We start from the raw sequence: 27232 nt of genomic DNA, 5'->3' as shown, positions 1-27232 counted from the left end.
CAGTATTAAATTAAGTGATATTCTTTTTAAATAGCGTGAAGAGCATTCATTTGGCCAATTTGCCATTTGATCACTGTTTGGCTTTAATGAAAAGACTACTTTGTGCTTTTTTTATTTTTGTGTTAAAATTATTTTTAATCTGTGAGAAAATTGATGTCTGTGTTCCAAATGTCTTAAGACCATGGTTGCCAAATCTATATGAAAAAAGTAGCCAACAGTTCCTATTAAACTCAAAGCATGATTTATTTGGGGAGTTGGCCAGAATAACCTTAAACCAGGTAATTAATAAACATTTAGGACATCAAATAATAATAAAGTCTTATTTTCCAAATCACCACCCAGTTCTGCTCTGAATAAAATAAAATAAAGTACTTCAACTGTTATGAAAGTAAAGCAACCATGTAATGTCACATAAATAAGAAAAATATTCAGGAAATGTTTTTTAATCATTTATTTTCAAACAAATATTTAAAAAAATGAACATTGGAGTAAAAGTGAAACTAAATTTACATTTTTACAATTTACATATGAATGAAATAAAAAGTGCTTTGAAGACTTTATCAATAAATACAACACCAGTGGTTCACTAGGTCACAGACTTAAGATATCATCAGCCTAAAAACTCCACAGGGAGGAATTATAGCATAATCTCCTTTTATTAAAATACATAAAACAAACAATAAAAATAAGTGTTAGTTTAAGCGTTTCAGGGAGAAGTAGGTCTTCACCCGTGTTTTGAAGTTAGTGACTCAGCTGTTCTAGATGAAGTTCATTCCACCACCTCGGGACCAGAAAACAGAAGAGTCTTCTTGTATATCTACCTCTTACCCGGCGAGATGGTGGGACCAGTCGAGCAGTGCTGATAGATCTGAGGGAGCGAGGTGCAGTGTGAGGAGTGATAAGAGCTTTGAGGTAAGAGGGAGCTGGTCTGTTTTTGGCTTTGAAGGCAAAATGGCAGTCTCTGAGGAATGTACCACTTGAAGCCGGACTGTTTGGGATCTTGGAGGTTGTTTTGCGATCGATCGATCGATAGATAGATAGATAGATAGATAGATAGATAGATAGATAGATAGATAGATAGATGCTCCGATCAGCATTTTTGGGGCCGATCACCGATTACCGATCACCAAGATCATGATCTGCCGATTGCCGATCACTGCCGATCACAGAATGGCAGGGGAATGGGAATCTTTTATCTATAATCTAGCAGCGTTTGCACCATTTTTAGAAATGAAATTAACTCTAAATTAACTGTATTGAGAGAAAAAACTGTAGAAATAGGCTACAGTCAAGATCTTGAAAAACCACCAAGTGTTTATTTTAGAAAATGAGAACTTAAGGCTACTGTAGGCCATCTTTCCCAAATAAGGCAGAGTAACTTAAAATTATTCCAAACAAAGAGGGGTCAGGCAGACCAACGCACATCAGATCAGCTTAATAGGATGTAGCCTCTTAATACACTGATTACATTTTATAATTGGCAGCAAAATGTAAAACTTGTTACACCAAAACTGGCTACTGCCACAAAGGACAAAACTATGGCAAGTGTTTTTTTCCTGTTATTATTATGAACGTCTGATGTAGTTGAGGAACCAACTACATCAGATCCAAAAAATAAAATAATGAAAGCTACTGTAAGCCAATGCCATCCTTTCTAAATAACAAGGCAGAGAAACAAGGAGGCCAAGCAGATAGTTACCAACCAGATGAACTTGGGATGGTATGAGGTTACATAGGCCCAGGCTACTTGTAAAATGTAAATAAAATGTAAATAAAATTTTTAATATATTAAAATTAAACAATTGGCCACAAAATGTTTCAAACCAAAACATGCTGGGCCTCGGCCTACTAACACGGAGTACAAAATCCTTCAGGTCTCAATCATAAAAGGCATCACTCACACTCACATCACTACTAGTTTAAATGCATCACTCACAGTCGGCTGGTTGAAGGATGGGGATGTTGTTGGCTTCGGCTGGTTTAGTTTCTCATACTCGGCATAAAAATTAAAATGCCGTTGCTTGCTTCCACCTCGAGGGATTTCATCACGACATACATTGCAAACGGCTAACTTTACGTCTTTATCGGACACCTTGAAAAACTTCCAGACGGGAGAACTCATGTTGCCACTGGTAAGCTCAGCTCTGCTGTTGTTTACCTGTGCGCCGCGCATGCACGTGTGAAAAAGTCGCGCGAGTAATTTCCGTCATGTGATCTGCTTTTTTGATCGCGCTTTTGGGGTTCGCCGATCAAGCTATTTTTAGCCAATATCGGCCGATCATGATCGGTGGCTGATCAATCGGAGCATCACTAATAGATAGATAGATAGATAGATAGATAGATAGATAGATAGATAGATAGTTGATTAGAAACAATACGTTCAAGAATTTTAGAAAGAAAAGAGAAAAGTGATACCTGTTCCTGATGTCTGATTGATCTAGAGCAGGTTTCTTCAGAATGGGAATAACCCTTGCTCTCTTAAAGGTAGTTGGTGCATGACCAGATGCTTCGTCTGATGTAGAAAGGACATTATTTACTGTCCAGTGTTACCCGAATGAGGATGGGTTCCCTTCTGAGTCTGGTTCCTCTCAGGGAGTTTTTCCTTGCCATCATCACCTTCAGCTTGTCATTAGGGATGAATTTTATAGATATATAGTAACTTAATTTTAAACTTTAAAAATGTTGTTTATTCTGTTTCTATACTTCTGTAAAGCTGCTTTGAGACAATGTGAATTGATAAAAGTGCTAGACAAATAAGTTGAATTGAACTGAATTGAATTCATCATCAGATCCATTGGAAAGGAAATCCATTGGAAAGTGTAAGGGATTGGATCAAGTGTGTAGGTGGTAGGATCTTGTAGAATCTCTTCTGTTGCAATGGATGTGAGATGTGAAAATGAAAGAGTAGGGGAATCCTGGCTGTGTAATGTAATATTAATGGCAGAAGTGAAGGTCTGGCAGATTTTCTCAATGTAAAACGAGGTGAAGTCCTCAACAATCAGAGAGAATGAAGCAGGTGGAACCAGGGGGTTTAGAAGTAAAGAGAAGCTGGAGTGGAGCTTCTCTCCAGTTGCTGCACAACATATCTGACAGCCAAGGAGCAGGACAAGAAGTCTACCTGGGTTTAGTGGAGTCCAAGGGAAGGTAGGAAAAGGAGTGAGGGTCACTAAGAAATAAAAAAGCGCATGAAGCTACAGAGGAAGGGAAGATAGAGAGGGTTTCGACGGGAAAGATAGAGATAATGGAAGATGGTTTTAGGTAGGATAGGAAGAGTGATGGTGATGAAGGTGATGAACATACAGTAGATATGAAGTGGGATAGCACTCATGTCTTGCTGTGGTAGGATCCAGGACATTTCCTTTCTTGTGTGTGAGAGGGCAGCTGTTGAATTTCAAGGAGAAGGAATTCAGAAGAGACTTTTAGAGGGGTGCTGTCAGAAGGGAAAGCACTGAGAAGTGTGTCCATTTCATCGCCTAGGAAACCAGGAGGATGGTAGATGATGAGGAAAAGAGGTAACTGAAACAACATGAAGTTCAACAGAATAGATAATTAGATGAAACAAGGGGAGAGGTGTGAAACATCATCTCCATGACGACATTAGTCCTGTACCACCACTTCTGCCTGTTTCTCGTGGTTAGTGAGAGAAAGACATCAAAAAGCTAATTTTCTTATATTTCAATAACTGAATAAAATGTCACATGTTAAGGCTTAATTACAAAAGAAATTAAACTAAACGAGGAAACAAGGAATAAAATAACAACCTGCTTATAGACTGTGATGGCAGAACCTGGACCTACAGACAATGAACAAGGCAAAGTGTAAAACAAAGGCAGATTTCTTTTTAAGGTTTTTCAGGATAGCATGTTGTACTGGAACAATTTCAGATGATTGAGGTAGAGACACAGCTTTATATAGCAAACTATAGGAAGGGTTCGTCCTGTTAATCGAAACGTTCTAAATATTACATAACATGATATAAATAGACAATAGAAAAGGTCTTCCAAAAATACAGAAATCAAATGGCAAATTAAGACATTTTCTAACAAATAAACCCAGCAAAATCACAACAAAAAGCAGCTAAATAAAAGTATGATATATAGGAATAGAATGCTTCTGATGCCTTATCCTCATTTAGTAAACAAAGCCAGAGCTCTGAATAGCTGCTTTTTATATCAGCATAATCACCAGCAACCCATTTGGAACACATTGCTGCATCTCTACCAGCACAGCTTTTATTCTTTCTTCTGCTTTCTCTGCACTGCCTTTCTGCTTTCTCTCCACCTTTATCTAGCCTACATGCATCCACAAACACGGGGAATTGATAATCGAAACAGAACAGACTGAGCAAGGTCTCTGAGCGTCTCCTGTCTGACACTGATCACTCAGCAACCATAGCATGAGAATGCTTTTCTGTGTCGGTGGAAAACAGATAGTAAAATATTTTAACCATGTTAAGGATTTATATATATATAGCAACATACATATATATAGGGGTCCTCTGCTGTAACCCCGGCCAGTCGTGTCCCAGTAGGAGGGGGACCGGGAGATCTGGGATAAGTCCGATGAGGAGCGGCCACTCTCCTGCTTTGCTACGGATCTTGACCTGTGCGGTAGGAACCGAACAGGCATCGCCATGGACGCACGAGACCGCGTGAGTCCCCACCGATTTTATGGGGGCGGGGAGTACGGTGGGGCGGGCCAGCGTGACCGTACTCCCCGAATCCAGGAGCGCCGACACCGGGCGGCCATTTACCTCCACAGTAAGGCGGGCCCCCTTTGGAATGGTGGGGGTGTGTAGGCCACAACTCGCGAGCCATTGTTTGGGGGCCTGAGTTGGGGCTCTGAGGTCCGGTTTGGTGGGCATGGGCTCATCAACCGGTCCCAGGGTGGGGCGGCTATCCAGAGGTCTCCTCTCCCAGATCCGTTCGGACACTGGCTGTTGTCGGGGCTGGGGGTGGTGGGCGCTGGCCTGGAAGTCTCTTCGAGCATCCCGACCCATTTCTAGGGTGGCCTTGGCATGTTCCAGGGTGTTCAGAAGGTCCTTTGTGTCCTCTGGGCCCTTCAGCCCAACAGCCTTCCGTTCTTCGGCCGGCAGCGCTCATAGGAACTGGTCCATGGCCACTCTTTCTGTGACCTCTTTGGTCGTTAGTCGATCACTCTGCAACCAGCGTCGGGTGATACGCAGCAGTTCATCCATCTGGGGACGAGGATTGCTAGTTGGATCATACCGCCACCTATGGAAATCTCCGGCTGCTGTGACATGGGATCGACCACAGTGGACGAGAATTTCCTCTTTCACCGTTTCATAGTCTCGAGCGTTTTCTGGATCCAACGCGTAATACGCCAATTGGGCATCTCCACTGAGCAACGGGGCTAGGGCATCGGCCCAGTCCCGCTTGGGCCAACCCTCCCGGTCTGCGGTGCGCTCGAAGGTATCCAGGAACGCCTCCACATCGTCTCCGGAGCCGAGTTTTGTGAGCCTGCGCAGAGCGTCGTGGCCGGGATCAGGGAGGGGAATTGATGCGGCGGGGGCCCCCCGCCGAAGTTCCAGTAGCTCCTCTGTGGCCTTCTTGACACTCTTGGCCAGCTCCTGGGTGACTTCGTGCTGATGGAGACTGGCCTGCATGAGATGTTGCAGCACCTGCCCAACAGAGGGCTCCGGTGCTGCTTCCGTGTCCGCTGCCCGCATTCTCCACCAGTGTAGGGCTCTTCGAGAGATGGGACACGGAAAAAGGGGCACAGAGACGGTGTGAGAGTTAACAAAAGGGAGGTATTTATTTCCTCACTCACTTAAAGCAAAAACAGAAATTAGGAAGGCAGCAAAAGTGAGTCCTTCCTGTAGGGGGCGGTTGGGCAGAGGACCAGGCTCCAAAACCCGGTAGCAAGAGGAAGACGGCAGGAGAATAATACAGCAGCCCTCCCCAGGAGATTAGCAAGGCTCAGCCAGCAATGTGGAGTCCCCGGTCAGCTGGATGTCTCTGAAGAACAAGAGGAGAAAGATAACAAACACAGAAGAGCGGTATCATATATATATATCATATATATATATATAGATATATATATATATATATATCATATATATATATATATATATATATATATATATATATATATATATATATATATATATATATATATATATATCTTATGTATATGTCTTATGTAGCTTTATGTCTTTTTGAAGCACCAAAGTCCTAGAGGAACATTTATGTCATTTTGTTCAATGGTTTTCAAACAATCTTCTTAGTCTGTGCCAAAGTGAGAACTAATTCACCTCCATGCTGAGTCTATAACTGGGGCCATTAGTGCATCTCTTTGTTCTGGCTCTGTTCTGCCTTCCGTCACTCAAATTTTAAAAATTCAGGCATTAAACCTAATTGCAGAGATATTTGTTACCCTTCTTTTCCAAACAGGCTACTCAAGCATTCAGTGGCTGTTCACTTCTAATAACACTTGCACTTCAGAAAGTGATTTGAGTTTCAGTCTGGGTTCAGAACAAACCATACTAAGGTCATGAACTGCTTGATTGCAGATGATGAAGGGTTTTCTAAACACGCTTGTTCTGTTGGACATGACAGCTTGAGACAGGTTGACCTTAACCCTACTGTCTTCCTCTAGTTAGGAGTCTCTACTACACACAGCATTTCATTTTTGATAGGTTTTGATATAGACTTGTTTAGGGTTATCACAGTGGATCATTTGGTTCACATTTGATTTGGCACAGGTTTTACCCCGGATGCCTTCCTGATGCAACCCACCCATTTCATTCAGGCATTGGACAGGCACTGAGCCTTTTAGTGGATGGGTTTTGCTCCCTGCCTGGGAATCGAACTTGGGCCATGGCATTGAGAGCACCAGGGGGCACAGAGCTGTAATATAAATGTTTAAATTTATGTAAAAACATAGAAATGTGAATGTTTATGTAGGTAATTACATTTATCGTTGCTAGATGCAGTAACGTTTTATTACAGACTGTTACAGTATATTTGCAGTTATTGGAATTATCTCATTAGAGGGCAGGAAAAACTAGATGAAAGATTCAGCTTCAGGTTTATGCTCAGAACATCTGAATGCATAGATGTCATGCTATCAGTACTCTCTGCCATGATGGGCACAATACTCATGTGTAGAGAATGTGCAGGAGACAGCGAGAGTGTAGTAAGGCTCATCCTTTTAGGAGAGGAGGCTACATCAATGTAGAAATAGCTGCTCACTTGTCCCATTCCAGGCTGACAAGACAGCAAAGAGGCTTTCCTCTTTCATCCGGCAAAGTTTTGCAGCTGTGTCTGCCGTTCTGCTCGATCCCTGCTGTGACCATGAAGCATCAGTGGAAGGAATATGAATAGTCAGCAATATTCACTTTGCCTGTGAGCATCATGCATTGCATTATTTAGCAGTTAGGGCAAGACTCGGTAAATAGGGGAGAGCTGGCATCACTGAAACCTGGTAAAATTTGTCCAACACATTAGACACTGCTCACAAGCAACTATAAAGGTTGGATTAATGCACTCATGATGTGGGTTTTCTTTGCATATAAGTAACAAATTAAACTTAAATGTAAATGAAAATTTAACTTAAATGTACATAAACTGAAATCTATGCAGTTCTAGACACTTGCCTCTACGCTAGCTGTTAGCAGTGTTCACAGCATTTTAATACAAATTTAAGACATTAATGGAATTTGAAAATGTGAGAATGACATCTATTAAAATTCTGTTGCAATTGTCTATCAGCTTGCTTCAGAGATTCTCAGACTGTTGAGTAGTGAAACAGTACTGATGTGGAAAAGACCCTTCAGAATGAATTGCAATTCAAATATATTCGAAAAAGATTACGCATTTTTTTGATCATTGTATTATAATTAAACTATAGTCAGCATATAGTAACCATAGTAACCATATATGTAGTAACCATAGTGATCTCGGTTAATTTGTATCTCCTTATGGTTTCATGGAAAATATGCATTATGTACAGTACCTCATTTTAATTATGTAATTCAAACCAAAAAAAGTGATAGATCCCCTAATTTGTTTGAAGATTCTCAGACCCTAATCAATCTGGACATTGACAGCTGGCCAGCATCCAACTCCCCCCGTGGCCAGAGAGAATAAACATCTCTCCATCCTTGAATGTATAAAACTGTGATATTATGCACATCCACAGCACTGATGCTCTAAGTATTTATTATAAGAACACAGTCCACCATGCTGGGAAAAGGATTATGTCACTAAAATTATCCTCAGCTAACACGGATCCAGTTATAATAATATCAAAAGTATTAGAGCAGTACACTTAGCAACTGACGGGCGAAGTGAATATCTTATTACAGTGGTACCTGTCAAGGATTGGGATATATTAGACAGCAAGTGAACATTCAGATCTCAGAGCAAAAAATGCCAGTTGTTCAGGAATTATTTAAGGATCATGACAGAGTTCAAGCAGAATTGTGACTGTGTGGATTTGTGTTCATTCAGCTGCAAGAGCATTAGTGAGATCAGACACTGATGATGTAAGAGTGAGGAGGTCTGGGGTTCAGTCTATGTTCCAGTTCATCACAAAGGTGTTCAGTAGTGTTGAGTCAGAGTCAGGGCTCAGTGCAGGACACTCGAGTTCTTCACTCCAACCTTCACACACCATGTCTTCATGGAGCTCTGTGCTTTGTGTACAGGGACGTTGTCATGATGGACCAGGGTTTGTGTCTCTGAGTTCCAGTGAAGGAAAATACAGCACACAGAGGCGTTCTGTAGAATTGTGCACTTCAGTTTGGTTAAGAACAACATATGGGTTTGATGGTCAGGGGTGCACATACTTTTTGTCATATAGTATAATTTCTTTTGTATAAGATAAAATGAAATAGTATTTCTGTATAATTCTATAGGCAGAATTGTATTATAAAAGTAGGCTTCCAAATATAATAACCCTGACATGAAAACATGCATAAATATAAACAGTGACAAAAGAGGCCTGAAATGCTGATTGTATGGAGGATGGAGGAAAAGGGGAAAGGAAAGGAATGTTATTGAGCTTCTTTTCTGTTTAGTGACAAGTACAATAAATACTGCCGAAGGTATTGGTGCAGCAGCTTTTTTCCCCTCTCTATTAATAGAATCCTGTCATTTAGGCACAAACACATGAACACAGACACTGTTCGTCAGTTGGTATGAGTTTCAGGTGATACAATTGTTAACATCATCATCCATGCTGGGGTTTGTACAGAGGTTTTATTCATTCGTTAGTGTGGTGAATGATCTGTGGTCTAACAAAATCTATAAAGATTTGAAAATGTGTGTATAATGTGTATAGAAATGTTTTGAAATGTGTGAATTTCAGTTAACGGAACAAAGTTCTTTGTGCAAATGTGAAGGAAACTTAAAAGAACTTGGAGAAAAAATAAATGAACAAAAGATGAAGTTGTTTAAGAAACTAACTTAGTAATTACACAATAACTGAATAATTACAAGAAGACCTAAAGCTATAACACCTTGCTTGCTTCCTTTGACGTTCACCTCCGATCCGTAAAAATTCCAGGTATGTTTAATACATACGGCTTCAATCCTGTTTTTATATCATAATATTATTCACACACTTATAGTATAAATGATTACAGTATAGATGATAAAGTATATTGTTGTCTGTTCACCTAAACAAACTTTAGGTATCTTCATGAGCACCTGTAATGTGGATGTCCGCTGGTTTCCTTTCGACATCCAAAAGTGTGAAATGAAATTTGGCTCCTGGACATTTGACGGCTGGCTGCTGGACCTCCAGATGACCGACGCAGATATTTCTGGTTATATGCCTAATGGAGAATGGGACCTAGTGGGTGAGTGGAAATGAAATAGGGTCATTATAGCTACATATAATAAATTCCACCTAGAATTAGACACTGAGTGATATTCTGGCAGTAAAATCATTAAACAGATTGGATATCTCAACATAAAATCCAAGTTTACTCAGTTACTTGAAAGGAAAGTGATTGTCATGATTTATTTGAGATGTCTTTACTTTATTAAGCTATTGAAGCTGAACAATGAATGATGGACTTTCTGTTTTACATGGTGATGTAGTATATTTATATCAGTCTGTAGCATCCTAGACTCCATTTGCAAATAACACAGTCAGCAATATACTGCAATCAAGCCTCGCTTCCAGGATGCATAGTCGGCACACACGATCAGTCCTGCTTGATGAGGTTTTACAGCACAGTTTATCTTTGTATGACTAATGAGTGATGGAATTTAACAATAATATGGATGCCTAGAATTGCTAAAATAGTGTCATGGGTCTGTGAATGCCTGCTTCAATTGGGTGAATGTCCTTTGTTGTTACTAATCTTCTAGTTACATCTATAACCATTGAAGATTTTGAGGAAATCTTTTTTCCATAAGCTGGTAAAGTCAATAACGTATAAGCTCATATATGCATGGGTTTACTTCTGTCTATATATATATATATATATATATATATATATATATATATATATATATATATATATATATATATATATATATATATATATATATATATATGCATTGAGGTTTATTTGAAAAAGAGATACAGATGATGCATGTTTGTGGTGTAGCTGGAAGTGTAGCTGGAAACAGCCCCAGAGCCTCAGTTCAATGGCCACAAGATCAAAGTAACTTTGAGGAGAACATTAGGGTTTAGACACAGTGTGTGTACAAAGTACATGTCAACAACATAAGTGGTCTGTCTGCTTAAAACTTCAAGCAATAAAACCTTACACTGAACCCTAAGATCAAATGAAAGCCAACGAAGAGAAGCTAAAACCAGGTTAATGTGATTCCTTTCTTTGCACCTAAAAGAAACTGAGCTGCAGTATGAAAAACATGAATAACCCAGGCAAGAAATCATTTCTATTAAAAACTGCTTTGTTAAGGTGAACCCAAGTTAACTATATTGTGTTATTTGATATATTTGAACTAGTTGAATTTGTAGAAATTGGATAAAATTGTTGTTCTGTTGAAGTAAAATACTTCCTTGCCATCCAATTTTGAACACTTAAGGTGACACCAGTTTGCAGGGGAACATACAGCTGTAAAAAAAAAAAATAGTATGGGTCACAAGATGGAATAAAGAAAGTGGTGGATAAAGAAAAGTGTTTAACAGCACTGCTAGAAAATGTCTGAGATAATAAAATGAACTAAGTGAGAACAGTGGCCTTAATACCAACACAGTGCTCCAGGGGCTTCATGAGAAGAATAAGCAGCACTTAAATCTTATCATCTTTAAAATGACCTAAAACCAGAGTGGAAGACTATGCATTTTGTCCGAATTATGAGGTTTTGTAATCAGGAAGTTATTCAGTGCTCTGAAATCTAGCTTATGCTTTTTGTTGTGCCACTGCTTATGTTAAACATGTAGGAACTGGACCAGTGATGATTCGCCAAACATTTGTTAATTAACATGTCAAGGAACAGCCAGGATAGAATAACACCAAGAGTAGTAGTAGTTCATATGGTTCTATGTTTTGAAGACTACAGTTAGACAGAGTTGAAGCAACAGAATGTAACATATGCCATATGCCATGTGGGCAGTAAATATATTTTCACTAACCAAAATATTTGTAAGAATATGCAAATATATTCAGTTTCAGAATATTTAACATTAATTTATGTAACTTTCAGCTGAATAATATATCACTTGAGAAATGTTTCAGAAGTGAACGATTTCTGTTACATCATTGTGGTACTAAACTAGAAGAAATGATTGGACATGTTCATGACATTTAACATACACACAAAAACAAAGCAAAACACGGAATCTCAATTAGTATTATTTATGGATGATGTAAAAAAAAAGTATAGCTTTTTATAAGGTAGTCTGTTGTGGTTAACAGTTGCATGTAAAATGTCTTCGTATCGTTTCAAATAGACTTTTCAAGGTATTTCAATGCAGTAAACACAAATAAATCAGGACTGATGTCTGATTAAAGCAAACCCATTGAGATCTTATCTGAGGCTCCAAAATAAAGCTTGACTTTGTTAAATCAATCTGACTCATCCCCATTACATTCATCCAATCTATCTCTGATCTGACAGCTGCTAATTACATTATGTTTAACAGAATTAAAGTTAAATTGAAAGTTAAATTGAGTTAACAATTTAACTGAGGAGACCATTATTTCAATTTAACAGAGTTCCGAACATATCCCCTCTATATATATATACAAGCCTCGTCTGTACTCCTCTGTTAATTATTGTACTTTTTTTTTCTATTACAAAACACAATTTTTTTTTCTGTACATGCACACACACACACACACACACACACACACACACACACACACACACATATGGGTAAATCAGAGTAGCCAGTCATCTCCATGTGTAATGAGAATTTACCCTTTAACCTTTGTTGAAGTTATGAGAGTAATTCAGTTCAGTGACTGGTGAGGTTGAGAGGTTTGAGAAGATCTATATAATTAAAGACTTTACATGGAGAAGCAGTATTGCAGATCTCTTGAAAGTCAGCCTGCTGCACTGGAAGCAAACAGAGCAATCAGACAAATCTATCGATCTAGAATTCAGTAGAACCTCACAATTTTCTGTCATTGTCTTGTTTTTTATTCTAAGCTTTCATTTGTTAGAACTTAAATGGCCTTGATATTTCAGACATATTTTTTTGCTTCAGTCCTCTGTCTGCCTCTCAATATACCCAGGTGTGCCTGGCACAAGGAATGAGGTTTTCTATGACTGCTGTAAGGAGCCGTACCCAGATGTGACATTCGTGATAACCATCCGCAGACGAACACTCTACTATGCCCTGAACCTCCTCATTCCTTGCGTACTGCTTTCCTCCATGACCCTCCTGATCTTTGTGCTGCCTGCTGACTCTGGAGAGAAGATCTCACTGGGTAATGAGACAGAGTAAGAGAGATGGGAGTATTTGAGTTTTTATAACCTTTTTTTTTGCACAGGCTATTCTGTGCTATATTACGATCATTTAGAGTTCCACTTTGTAGCAAATACCACCGAAGCCATTACAAAAGGACGATACATTATAATTTTGGCCCATCTTCAACATCTTGATTTACATTTTAAAATTTGGTTTGATTTATACCTCGTTAAAAGAATTATGTATAATGGAACCACAGACATAGCATTCTACAGTCAATTATATTTGCTGTATGCTGAAAACATTTAGGTTTGAAATCAAAAGACGAATAGAAAAAGAAAGTTATTTATTTCTTCAGATACCTGTAGGTTAAATGACACCATCGATTTTTAGGCAAGCAAACATATTGCAACGTGATTGACAGGCGTTATCCAGGTACCATGTCCTGTAAGATTGACTGGTTAAACAATAAATAGCTTCCAGTTTCAACTGTGCTGGGCCTCAATAAACTCGCCCTGCATCTTGAGGAGGGTGAGTATTTTCTGCCACTGCTCTGATATGGGGAGGTTCTGCAATAGAGGAGAAACTAGGCACAGATATTAAGTAGTACCCTTCCAACCCCAGAAAGGCATGTACCTGCTTCTTTGTTGTAGGACGGGGGTACTCACTGACTGCCAGCACTTTCTTCTCTTGTAGCATCAACATCCTTTGTATAGGTACTTGGCATTGGGAATAGGTGGCCCAACTAAGTGTAGGATTGCACCATGATGTTGTCAAGGTAGGCAGCTGCGAAGCAATTATATGGGCGCAGAATGACATGCATGAGGCTTTGGAATGTTTTGCAGCCCTAAGTGGAGACACCAGTGCTGCCAGTAGCCACAGGTGGTGTTAAAGGTTGTCTTTGGCATAGTCTTGGTCTGAGGGCTACTTGCCAACCTTCCTTGGTTACATTGAGTGTGGAGATAAACTGAGTTCTCTCCAGTTACTCCACTAGCTTGTCCACTTGGGGTAAAGGAAAGCTGTTGAAGGTCATTACTATATTAATGAATAGACCCATCAGGCTTCAAATATAATGACAAAGGCCATGAACTACACTAGGTCCAGATAGACTGTTCTATGATATATATCTTAAACCAAACATGCAGATACTGATCACATGCTAGTTAATGTTCACATCTGACAGAATGAGAAAAATGTTTGATTTCTTTGCTCTTTAACTTGAATATGTGGGTATTTTGACAAAATGTCTTTGCTCTCAGGATTTTTATACATGACAGTCTATAGACTTTACAGAGAGCAGTGATAAAACAAGAAATATAGATTGCTTTGTTGTTTAGAAAGGTCAGCATAATTGTCATATTGGTTTGCACAAGAACAAGACTCCGAGGCTATCATGGGCACAGACTCACCCAAGTTGGATAGTTTCACACCCCACAATTTCATGGGTTGTGATGTCTGAGATGCTTTTCTGCTCACCATGGTTGTAAAGACTGTACACTGGAATTATTATAGAATCCCAATAGGTCAGCAGTCTCCACTTTATCTGATACCAACAACCATGCCACAATTAAAGTAACAGAGATCAGACCTTTTCTAAATTATGATTTTTGATGTCCACATTAACTGAAGCTTCTTACCTGTATCTGCATAACCTTGTACGCTGTGCTGCTGCCATGTGATAAGTTCAAAGTTCATTTATTAATAGCAGTTTGTTAAAGGCTCATCCATCATATGTATTGATTGCAGTGCACACTAGTGGCTATGACAGATGTTTTTTAATACCTGGTATATGGTATGCCAGAAGAGCACTTTTAAAATTTGAACTTAAGGAAATATTACAAAAACAAATAAAAGAAGATTTAAGGAGATTCAGTGAGAACTGGAGATCGATACAAGGAGGGTTAGTGATGAGAGCAAGATAGAGTGGGATAGATGAGTAACAGAAAGAGGATGAGGAGGACATGAACAGGAATATATAAGGATTAGGGAAGACAAATGGCCTGCTGTAATTTCTTTTCATTTGTATGGAATGATATGTGAACCATATATACTGTACACAAACAGCTGGGGAGTTTTGCATCATCTAAATTTAGTTTTAATCCTCTGGTGTCTTAGTAATGTATCTTAGTAGCGTCTCTTAATAAAGGTATATTTAGAGTGAATTTAAAATGTTTATATATCAACTTTATACTAATTTTTAAAAGAAAATAATTCTTCTTCATTTATGTGGGTTTTTAGCCAAACGGTATTGCTATTGACCCACAGGACATAAGGATTAATATGGCACCTCATTAGTTGCTTATAACAGGAAGTTTATAACAGGAAATACCCCATACCCTAGTAGGAGTTCATTTTTCTCTACATTACCTTATAACTAATAAACTTTGCTGAATACAAATGATTCATTGACATGATGTATCATTATTTCATATCTGTTATTCCACAGGTATTACAGTGCTGCTATCACTAACAGTCTTTATGTTACTGGTGGCAGAAATTATGCCTGCCACTTCTGACTCCATTCCACTCATAGGTAAGTATGTGTTCATGAAAGTACAAGAATCTCTGTTGGTGTTGCTTTGATGATAAAACCATTTGTTTATAGTTTACATGTAAATTTAGGAATACATTTTAAATAGGAATCAATTGTTCTCACTAGGAAAGGACAAATAAAGCATATAGATTGTAGACTCCTTATAGTTTATTGCCCCCTGAAATGTGCTAATCTAAGTCATAATCTGCAGTGATATATAAAATGGACATAAAAGACTAAAATTACGTATAACAACATGCCATATTACAATGATTTCCACCCTCAGTGTGAAATAACAACAAAAAATTTAGAAAAATCAAAAACACTTTTAGTGAAAAAGACTTACAATAATGTGGTTGCATAATTGTGCACACACATAAAGTCGTACATTGTTGTGTTCCTTCTGGTTTTATTATACCACTCAGTGTTTTGATTGAGTTTATCCATCTTGACATACCAATATTTTCCCACTATTTCTTGCAAAAACATCCAACTAAATCCATCACATTATAAGGGCATGTCCATGTCCACAGACTTCTTCAGGACATCCCAAAGAGTTTTAGTTAGCTTAAGTTGTGGACTCTGGTCTAAGTCATTCAAAACTTCTTCTTATTTAATCCTTTGTTGATTTGTATGTATGCTTTGAGTCCCTGTCGTGCGGAAAGGTGAAATTCCTTTTCATCTTCAGCTTAGTAGCAGACATCTGAAGCGATTCCATTAATACTGACGTATTTCTAGCTACTTCTGATTCCTTACATTTATCCCTAAAGTAAATTCAATTCAATTAAAATTTATTTGCATCATGCTTTTCAGAATCAGAATCAGCATCAGCTTTATTCGTAATTTTTGTGCACACACACACAAGGAATTTGTTGTGGAGGCACACCAATTATCCTCTCAGCTGCTTTAACAGTGCGTTGCAGCCTACAGATGTCTGATTTGTTATTATGTCTGCCTACTTCTGTCTGAGTGGTTGAACCGAACCAGACGTAGTGGATATTTACAGGACCGACTCAATCACAGCTGTGTGGAACTGCATTATCAAATCCTGTGGTAGATCAAACTTACTTAAATGATGCAGGAAGTATAACCTTTGCTGGGCTTTTTTAACTTTGAAGTCTATGTGGCTTTCCCACTTCAGTTCCTGTGAGATGGTAGTGCCCAGAAACCTGAAGGACTCTACAGATATCACAGTGCTATTTTGAATGGTGAAGGCAGGGAGAGATAAAGGGTTTTTCCTGAAATCCAATATCATCTCCACAGGTTTTTACCATATTAATTTCAAGGTTGTTTTGACTACACTAGACAGCCATTGGTTCAACCTCTATCCTGTAAGCAGATTTTTCAGTGTCCTGGATGAGGCCGATGGCTGTTGTGTCATCTGCAAATCTCAAAAGCTTGACAAAAGGATATTTAGAAATGCAGTTATTGTTATATAGAGAATTGAAGAAAGAACACAGACCTGTGACGCACCAGTTCTTATGGCCTGGGTGTGTGATGTATAATTCACCAGCCTCACTCACTGTTGTCTGCCTATCAGGTAATTTGTTATCCACTGGATCAGCCCTATGAGGTGTGGTCAATTGCCAGCATGGTTCTTACCCAGAATTGACTAGCAATGACGTATGTAAAATTTCCATGGATACAGGAAACCAAGAGAATCTTTTTGGTTGCTTGAGTCAGGATCACTAGACAGGCTAAGGTCAAAACACAGTGATGCTAAAGATAGGGAGCTGGAAAAAGGGCACAAGTGCAGGCATCCACAGAGTGGTTTGCAGACACTTGGACACTGCTAGCAGAAGGTCCAGACCTCTACATCCATTGCAGAACAGAGGAATTTGTATCTTAGCTTGTCCACCATTGTGTCCAAACCTCCAGTTGGCTGAACAGATAGTGAGAGTGGGACAATTATGTCCTTTCATTTGAAACACATAGCCCCACCAATGCTGCACCCAAAACTCCCCTCCCAGGTGATCTGGTAAAACTGAAGAGGAGACTGGGTTATTGAGTGTGTATGTGTAAGGCCAGGGGCCTCACAACCCTATAGACTTATGCTATCCAGAGCTCATTACCAACATTCTGCAAAACCTTAATGTGGATGTGACTCTCACAGGAAATGTAGTTAAGAAAAAGCTCTTCTACTTTGGTGCATAGGGAAGAAGGTAGGGCAGAATAAGTCTGTATAGGCTCTAGCTTTGTTTTGATGAGATTAATGCTCTGCATCCATGACAGGACAGGGAAATCTGTTTGTTAGCTTCTCCATTGTGTTGCATGCCTCCAGGTGGATGACCAGAGTGTGAGAGTGAACCGAGTGCTTCAGTTGCTGAGTCTTTGATAAGGAGACCATTTTTCAGTGTTGGCCCCAAATTTTGTATGTTGGCCCCCAGATAGGTGGCTGGAAGATTTCATTGAATCCTTTTATTTGAAACACATGGCTCTAACAATGCTTCAAGCTTTTCAAACTGAAAAGAATACTAGGTTAATTATTGTGTAGTAGTGAGTGAATGTGCGAAAATGAGAGAGACTCTGGCATCCCCTTCACCCTAGACCATGCAGACCCCTTGGTGGATGCTGGAGCCTCACAACCCTTGGGGCCTTATGCTCTTCAGGTTTCATTAACATTCTGAGAACCTCAGTAATGGTATGATTTTCAGGCTGGAAAAACTGTCTGTGGCAACTCAAAGCAACAGCAAGCAAAATACATTCTCAGGAGACAGAAATAGGCAAAAAACTGTTCTATTTTATTGCTTGTGCAAAAAGGTAGGATAGGCTTCTAAACAAAGAAAGTTGCCACAAGTCATAAAGGGGGGCTGAAGAGGTCCAGGCCAGTAGAAGCACAGTAAGATCAACATGGAAAAAAGAGCCAGAGAATATATGTTCTTTCTTTCAATCTCTGCTTTAAGTCTTCTCGGTAAAAAGAGGCACAAAACTGAACAGAGACAGATTGTGTCCAAAGCGCTGCAAAGAAATAAAACCGTTTTCACCACCCTTGACCACTTTAAGAATGTCAATTGATTGTTTCTGCTGCACCCTTTTAAATTACCCCAGCTTCTGCTGGATGGTGAGGAGTGGTCACAAGTCATGTGTGATTCTGGTGCTCCACCTTGCAGCCATGTGCCTTTTTGCTCTTCACAACGCTAAGTGGTTACTCTGCAGTCACATGCACTGAACATTTATTCATTCATTCATTCATTCATTCATTCATTCATTTTCTACCGCATATCCGAACTACCTCGGGTCACGGGGAGCCTGTGCCTATCTCAGGCGTCATCGGGCATCAAGGCAGGATACACCCTGGATGGAGTTGCACTGAACATACATTTTGGAATTGGTCTTGTCAGACCATAACACATTTTGCGACATGGTTTGAGTGATTGAGTTGAGTTTGGATGTTTTTTGTGAGAAAAACTTTATATACAAGCTATACCACATAGTCCAGGCAAGAACGAGGGATTGCTATTACATAAAAAGCACAATCATCAACTTATCAGACATTCCTTCAGCTCTATTAAAGTTGCCACAAGTAACAAAGGCGGCTGAAGAGGTCCAGATTAGTAGAAACAGAGGAATGGAACAGGAATGGAACACTTTTCAACACCCGCGACCCTGTAAGGACGCCAATTGCTTGTGTCTGCTGCACTCTTTTAAATAACCCCAGATTCTGCTTTAAGGGGGCACGGTGGCTTAGTGGTTAGCATGTTCACCTCACACCTCCAGGGTTGGGGGTTTGATACCTGCCTCCGCCTTGTGTGTGTGGAGTTTGCATGTTCTCCCCGTGCCTTGGGGGTTTCCTCCGGGTACTCCGGTTTCCTCCCCCGGTCCAAAGACATGCATGGTAGGTTGATTGGCATCTCTGGAAAATTGTCCGTAGTGTGTGATTGCGTGAGTGAATGAGAGTGTCTGTGTGCCCGGCGATGGGTTGGCACTTTGTCCAGGGTGTATCCTGCCTTGATGCCCGATGACGCCTGAGATGGCACAGGCTCCCCGTGACCCGAGGTAGTTCGGATAAGCGGTAGAAAATGAGTGAGTGAGAGAGATTCTGCTTTAGGGTGAAGAATTGCAACTGTGTTCATTGGCTACCAATGGTGTGTGATTCTGACACAACTTAATGTACCATTTTGTTGTCCACAACATAGGGGTCCTGAAGTGGTGCTGGCTTGTCACTATGTAGGTAGCAGTAATCTAAGAGGTTGGATGGCTGCATGTGGGCAATGTCTTTGCCTGTGCAGGCTGTGAACTGGGTATCAAATCAAACTCTATGCCATCTTGCTGGTTGATTGCGCCTAGTCTGGCTGGCTTTTTTCTGAGAAGTTAGAAACAAACTTTCTCAGGAACTTTGCCAACTCCTGAAAGGTACTCAGTAACTAAGCTAAGTGCAGCTCAGTGCAATACCTGCAGCTGCATTTGTGTAATGCAGTGGGGCTGGAGAATCCAGTTCAGTAGGAATGAGCTCAGATTGGAGGTCTATAGGCAGGGTGGCTATGCCTGATGAACTAGAACTGGTGGCTAGACCTGGGCAGCTCTCATGACATTCTCCTCTGATTATCTCCAAAGTATCCAGGGATATCTCTAGGGACATGCATACCATTATTTATGATTTTATGATTTTATGATGGCTTCAGGTAACAGAGCTCTCAGTTAAATTAGTAGCTTTCAACAACCTCAGTGATGGTGTGATTTTCAGACTGAACCCCTTTCTTGCCCATGTTCTTAATAACAAACTACCTAAAACACCAGCAATAAAAACAGAGAGAAACGATTTAAAATGTCAACACCTATGTGAAAAATAAGAAAAATAACACATGTGGGATATAATACGGAAGACAGGCTTCTTGGTAAAGAAAACCTGTGACGAGGCAGTGACTCTGCAGCATGCCTATACAATAGAGAATGCCTATACAGACTTATTCAAAGGTAAACAAAAACTGCTTGTGTCTGCTGTAATTTTTTACACTTCCCCATCTTCTACTGGAGGGTGAAGAGTTACCACTTCACTCATTGGCTGCCAGTAATGTGTGATTCTGATGCTCCACCTTGCAGCCATGTCATTTTTTGCTCTCCACAACACTAGGGGTGTTCTTATCAGCACCCAAGCAGCATTTATGTGGGGAATGTCTTAGCTGTGTATGGGCAGCAAATCAAGCAGTCACGTGCACAGAGTAAACTTTTAGGAATTATGCTGTCATTACTTTTGGAATTTGAGTTATTTAGTTGAGCTTGGTAGGTTTTTGTGAGAAACAGCTATTTCTGGCAGCTCTAGTTTACATCCCAGGCATGAATAATATGAGAAACTGTTGTCACATGCAGAGAGTAATCAGTAACTTCAGATATTTCTGCAGCTCCATTAATAAGTCTCCATAAGTCTATTGGCAGCCTGCCTGGCAGTTTCCTTTTTGTTGTGTCCTTTTATAAATTTTGGATGGACGTCCTGTTCTTGTTGCTGTCACTGTGGTTTGCCCAATTTGCCCATTATAGCCTTTATGATGGTCCATGGTAAATCTAGGATTTTGGAAATTCTTTTTAAGTGCTACAAAAAATCCTACAGAAACAAGTGATCATTGTTTGGGGATAATCAGAATGATGAATCTTATGACAGGTGTATGATAATTACTTGAGAATAAGATTTAAGGTCTGAACATTCATTCTGAACTCAGCCACCTCCCCATTTATAAAAGACTGCACAATTCAGCAACCAGTTTATTGTAATTGTATTGTGTTTAATGATCATTTGAGTTCCTCTCTATTGCATTTTTAATGACTTATTTAAGGTGTTTTTTGTTTTGGTAAGAATTATATTAAGAAGAATATGCCAAATATTAATGCTCTTATTCTGTCTCTCTCTTAGGGCAATACTTTGCTAGTATAATGATCATCGTTGGTATGTCAGTCATAGCAACTGTGATTGTTCTGCAATATCATCATCACGATCCAAATGGGGGAAACATGCCCAAATGGGTAACTCTACATACACATACTTGGAGTGCTGGTCTTTTAATTTATTATGATACAAAAGTTCAGCAACCTAATCAATGTCAAAATTACTTTAAGTTCATTTTTCACTGACTGTGTTTTGGAGCAGTTGCATTAACAGTAAACTGTATTATACCAGCCGTGAAATTTTCCACATGCATACCTAAAGTAGGTAAATTGCTGTACTAGGTGTTCATGCACAGCTCACACATGTACATTTTGGGCTTCCATCGGTCCCTTTTATTTCTATTTGGGTCACAAACTTTAAAGGAGGACCATTTATTTTACCTACCATTTATAAATAAAGGTAAATGTTGACAAATTTTGAGATAGCACACATTACATAATGCATTAACACATCATAAAATTTTTACTTACAGCACACTTCCATTCCAACAAGGGTACATATTTAAATTATATAGGCTTTTTCACTATTTACAATGACAGATGACACTGTGGCAATAAAGGGTGAATAATAAAGTATTCCTATCTTGTAAGAAGGATTTCACTGATTGCATGAAACTTTTTAAATTACACAGAGATGCATCACAGTGTGTGAGATAGAGCTTCAGAGCAATTTATTGCCTACTAAACATATAACTGTGTGAGTTTACAAATTACTTTTTGCTCTGAAATGATACTAATCTATGTGATACTCATAAGGACCTGGACTATCCTTTAGCTCTCCTGATAGCAATTAAGCATTTAGATCTGAGGGAAAATGCCAGTACATCTCCCTTTGTTTAAGTAATATAAAATAATCTCATTATAAAAAAAAGTAAAAGCATGAAGTAGAAAAGCACAACATATTATAGTCACACAGTGAATAAGTAGGTCTGTGAAAAGTGGAAAAGGCAGAGCAATTATCACTAACATTTGGGCAAAAAAAAGCTTCTAAGGTCTTTCAAACAATGATGTCAGATAAATTCAAACAATATGATTTTTCCCTTTATTTAAAAGTATTTGTTTTGACATGGGAATAAGATCTAAAGTCATATCTAGAATCTTATGAAGTTTAGAGATTTTGAAGTAGAAGAAGAAGAAGATATTTTACTTTTACCTACTTTAGTACTGTTCATTTATGTTCGTGCTCATATGAATCATGTTGCTAAAATGCTTTCTAATGTAATTTACATCAGTTTAAGTCATTATGTACTGACAAGAAAAAGTACTATTTAAAATATAGTTCTGCTTGAGGTTTTAAAAGAAATGTTATCTTAAAACTTTTATTTTAGCTTTTAATTATTTGTAATGCCATCATCACTGGGGTCCATGATGTTTATCTCATCATCTTTTTCCAGGTCCAGCTGGTTCTGCTCCAGTGGGTGGCCTGGTTTTTGCGTATGAAGCGCCCCGGTGAATGTGAAGACCCTGAGCGTCCTCCATGTGCTCCCCATCTTCGCCGCTGCTCTTCAGGCTCCCATACTGGCAGCCTTCCCAACACGGTTGACCAACACCACCATATGCCTACCACACTGCACCCACTCCACCCCCAGAGCCTTTTGCAAGCAGCAGGCCATGCCAACCACCTGCCCCCACAGTGTAACAGTGCTAATAACAATGGTAGCCTGCTCTACACTGGCTTCCCAAGCTTGGATGAAGCCTCACCACCTCCACTGTTGGCTGACTCCGCCCCAAGGAATAGCATATCAGGTGGTGTAATTCGACCAGGGTCTTCCAGCCCGCCACCTCACTTGCCCTCACATTACAGCAGTCCACCTCCACCACCAACGCCAAACCTAGATGCTCCTGGTTGTCCCAGTACAGTCTCGGGTGGTGCTGGTGGTTGTTCATGCTCAGCGGCCAGTGGCAGTGGAGGAGACCCACAGCTTCAGGCTATCCTGGATGAGGTTCGTTATATTGCTGAGCGTTTCAGAGCCCAGGACGAAAACGACAGTGTAGCAGAGCAGTGGAAGTTTGCAGGGGCAGTTATCGACCGGCTCTGCCTTGTGGCCTTCAGTGTCTTTAACATCATCTGCACCATCTCCATCCTCATGTCAGCACCCAACTTTGTCGAAGCTGTTTCCAAGGATTTCATTTGAAGAGACAAAAATTAATGCACAATGTATAGATACAGGAAAGTCTGTCTGTAACCAGGAAATATCTCAGAATGTTCATGAAAACCTTTAAGTTGTGGGAAACATAAAGTGTATTAAACATAGGACTATATAACTTTAAATCCTAGACAGTCATATGGACAGAAACTGGACTCTTTGTGGCAATAGTACCCAGCCTAACATTAACCTCAAAGAGAGGGGCAGAAAAAGGGAAGCAAAATCTCAATCAAAAGGATGTATCATGGTCTTGTCATGATAGTGTCATGATAGTACAAGATCACTATGAATTCTCAAAATATATTTTGAGAATGTGCATGTTTAGGTGTGTTGCATTGAATGAAAAAAATAGAGCTGGTAAGAGTGAGCAACAAACGCGAGGGTGGAGGAGAGGCTCAGGATGTCTGTGGAGATGTGCAGGTGGTATTGACTAAAAACAGAAATGTTTAAACAGAGAAGAAAAGAAAATGAGGTTAAGCGAGATGCTTTTTTTTTAAAACCTTCAGCAGTAAAATACAGTAGAGCAATGAGTAATAGATGAATACAGATGTTAGGAGAGAATGGTAGGCAGAATGCTTGCTACCAAGATGGATGGAGATAGTAAACTGTCACTGAGGGAAGAACAGGAGGATGTGAGATCAATTACAAAGAAAGAGCTAGCATCAAAGAAGGAGGAATGAGAAAAAGGAGAAAGCGGATTGGTTATTAATTGTTATTGTTTATTGGCACTATGGATGATGTGAGGTGAACAGTGTAGGAAATGAGAACAGTGTGATGGGAGAGAGAGAGAGAGAGAGAGAGAGAGAGAGAGAGAGAGAGAGAGTTTCTGGCAAAGCTGGAAATCGCATTGTAGGAGAGACGTAAAATAGAACTTCTTACATCTTGAAACACAGCACACAGATGCTACTTCATTCAGAGGAAATATAATAACAGACTAGATTTATATAATACAAAGAGAAGAGATTGATATCACTGAGACAAAGAGATGGAAGTCTGGAACGACGTCCTTGTGACACACCGAGAAATGGCACACAGGCACTAGCAACACTTTTACAATCTTCCACATATTTCATTCTCCAATCTCACAGATATATTATTTTAATGGAGTTCCAAAGACAAAAGAAGAAAATCTTGCAAAAGGTCCACCCCTGGAAATTAATAGGAATTATAACACATGAAATTAATTCAGTTGACTTTCCTAAGAATAAAGCTACAGCCGCTAACACAACACAATATTCTCTTATTTTCATTAGGATCATTTCATGCAATTTTAATTTTTAAAGAATGTTAGACCATAATGTTTATTCAGTAACTACAGAGCAACAGTAATGCTGGAACAAGAATCTGACATGCCCTGTAGCTGTTGCATTGCTGAAAGCAGTGTGTATTAATCAGGAGGAATTTACTCATATTCTTAATACAGCAACCATGAGAAGGAATCAAAGGTGTTTGTTGTTATATTTTACACATTTTTCTAATAAATCAGTGGCATACAAGAAAAAATACAAATGTCATGGCTAACAAACTCCTTTGATGCTTATAAAGTGTGAGAAAATGGTCATAAAGTCAAGAACTACAAGAATATTTCATTTAGAGAATGTTGAATGTTATAGCAGGATCTGATTGTGATAGTGGAATGAATAGTTCTCTTTAGAGATCTTTTCTGCACGAATTTCCTTTTATTTCCTTTAGAGAAACACTCAACTGCTCCTTATGCTTTTCTTTTTTTCTGAAATATTAAGACTCTCAAAATCCCATAACTTTCACTTTTTAACATTTGATTGACTTTCATTTCCAAGTATTTGCATGAAGAAGACAATGAGCAGTTTGTACAACGTTCTTAAAACTGCTCCTGTTTCTACTTAGCTCTGATGAGTCCAGGCCATTAAGAGTCATTCAGCCATCATGTATCATTGAAACCCCTGATGTTTCAGCCATGTTTTATTTGTCATTAAACTAAAATCCAACCGGAAACAGCGAGCAAAGTGTTCACTCTCACAAAACTTGTAAGCGGTTAGGAAATAAAGCTAGGAAGGCAGCACAGTTTCCTATAATACAGTGAGCACAAACTCATATGGTCTTGTTTTCTGAGTTGTCTGAGAAGACCGGCTGTAGATGGTCAATAAGTATTAAAAGGCCATGTTGGTTTCTGTTGTAAGGACTGAAGTGGACTGTACAGTATGTGTCTTATTATGTGTCTATATTAGAAAATCTACAAGCTTTTGAGATTCAGAACACATACAGGAGCAGGCTGTGGAAGCAATAGGCTGGAGACTTATTGACCACCTGGATTGCGTGTGTTTTATTTTGAAAGACCTGTGACACTCAGTGGCCTCAATGGACATTAATGATAACAATGATAAAAATTTAGCTGGTCTACAAACTTCCAGAAAACTATAACAAGACTGAAAACAGCAGTAGATCCTGCACCCACAAACCAGACGCTTTACAGAATTACCATTTCTGTTAGCTAGGGAGCCAAATCTTTTGGCATAGAGAAGTAGCAGAACTACATCATAAATAACAGCACAAACAAAACTGTGCAGTTGGAATTACTTACATAAGCAAACAAAATCAGTTATGATAAAAAAAAATTGAGCATGGCAGAGAGGGCCAAGAAGTAGACTCTATTAATTGCTTAGCCATGCAGGTCAATCAAACAACTGATTCAGCAGAAGTGCAACAGCAGTCATCATTTGGGTAAGAGTAAATATTTCCCAACAGCACTGACTCAGATGGTGTCCAGACTCGAGAGAATGAGATGTCCAGAAAAGTCCGGGACCATGTTTGTACTTGTGAACATACTGTTTAGTATTGTAGATTGTGTGAATGTTTATATATTTAATTGATTAATTCTCTCTCTCTCTCTCTCTCTCTCTCTCTCTCTCTCTCTCTCTCTCTCTCTCTCTCTCTCTCTCTCTCTTACACACACACACACACACACACGTAAGTTACACTGGTAAAAACATCCTTCTTTTACAGTAGCTGTGTTCTGCTCATAATGACTGCTCACTTGTGTGTCACAGTCAGATGTTTCATTCTCCAGAATCTCAGGCTTAAAATGAAACAGCCTTTACTTGATCTTTAAATCTCTTTTTTTAACTCCTAAGCATTAGCCACAGAGTAGCTCTCTGTATAGCACTTCACAGGGCAGATGGTGTGTTAAGGCATCTTAATAGCATATGCCCCATATGCCAGCTGGATGATCATGATTTCAATACTTCTGCAGTCTCTGCAATTATCTCAGTAGGTGATTATACCAAGGTACTCCCAAAATGCACTGAAGTTCTGGCACTGAAAAAAGGTGGCTGATGCTTCTTTGAGACAGTGTTCGATTTCATAGTCAGTGCTGCAGTTCTCAGATACTGGAATGATGGAAAATCTCTGAGTATGTGATGATTGATACTGAACAGGGTTTGATGCAGGCAGGGTAGTTAGGGTTTTTAGTTCCTCCAGACTTGAGAAGCACATTCCACAGGAGCTCTCATTTGACAGTGTCAAAGGCCTTGAAGAGGTTATCAAAGGCTATAAATGGATTTTGATATTCTCACCACATACAGTACACAGCACAGACACACTCCATTTCCTGATTATTAAATAAAGTATTCTTTTCTAATACACTGTGTATTGCAGTCTATTATTTAATGACTGGTTTGGCATTATTATATTGGAAAACAAGGGAAAGATTAAATGAGAGTAGGATGGAATAGAGGGTGAGGCAGAGAGGAAAGACGAGATGGGAAATGCTGATGTGTGGTCTTAGCTGGATGGGGTTTTAATTGATGGCTCGTTCAGGAAGGAGAGAGAGAAAGAAGGG

The 27232-nt window shown here is 39.4% G+C and overlaps 1 protein-coding gene across 1 annotated transcript in view; it reads left to right on the top strand.

Moving 5' to 3' along the window:
• chrna11 (cholinergic receptor, nicotinic, alpha 11) overlaps positions 1-26236 on the top strand; it is a 37322-nt gene extending 11086 nt beyond the window's left edge. The window contains exons 6-10 of the mRNA XM_060865881.1: positions 9656-9823; positions 12683-12877; positions 15305-15391; positions 21237-21346; positions 22663-26236. Of these exons, the coding sequence (XP_060721864.1) occupies positions 9656-9823; positions 12683-12877; positions 15305-15391; positions 21237-21346; positions 22663-23403 (1301 nt within the window). The 3' untranslated portion in view covers positions 23404-26236. The remainder of the gene's footprint in view (positions 1-9655; positions 9824-12682; positions 12878-15304; positions 15392-21236; positions 21347-22662) is intronic.
• The last annotated feature ends 996 nt before the right edge of the window (positions 26237-27232 follow it).

This window comes from Tachysurus vachellii, chromosome 3 (assembly GCF_030014155.1).
Source record: "Tachysurus vachellii isolate PV-2020 chromosome 3, HZAU_Pvac_v1, whole genome shotgun sequence".
Lineage (NCBI taxonomy): Eukaryota > Metazoa > Chordata > Actinopteri > Siluriformes > Bagridae > Tachysurus > Tachysurus vachellii.
Note: the sequence above shows the minus strand (reverse complement) of the source record. Positions and strands in the feature narration are given on the sequence as shown.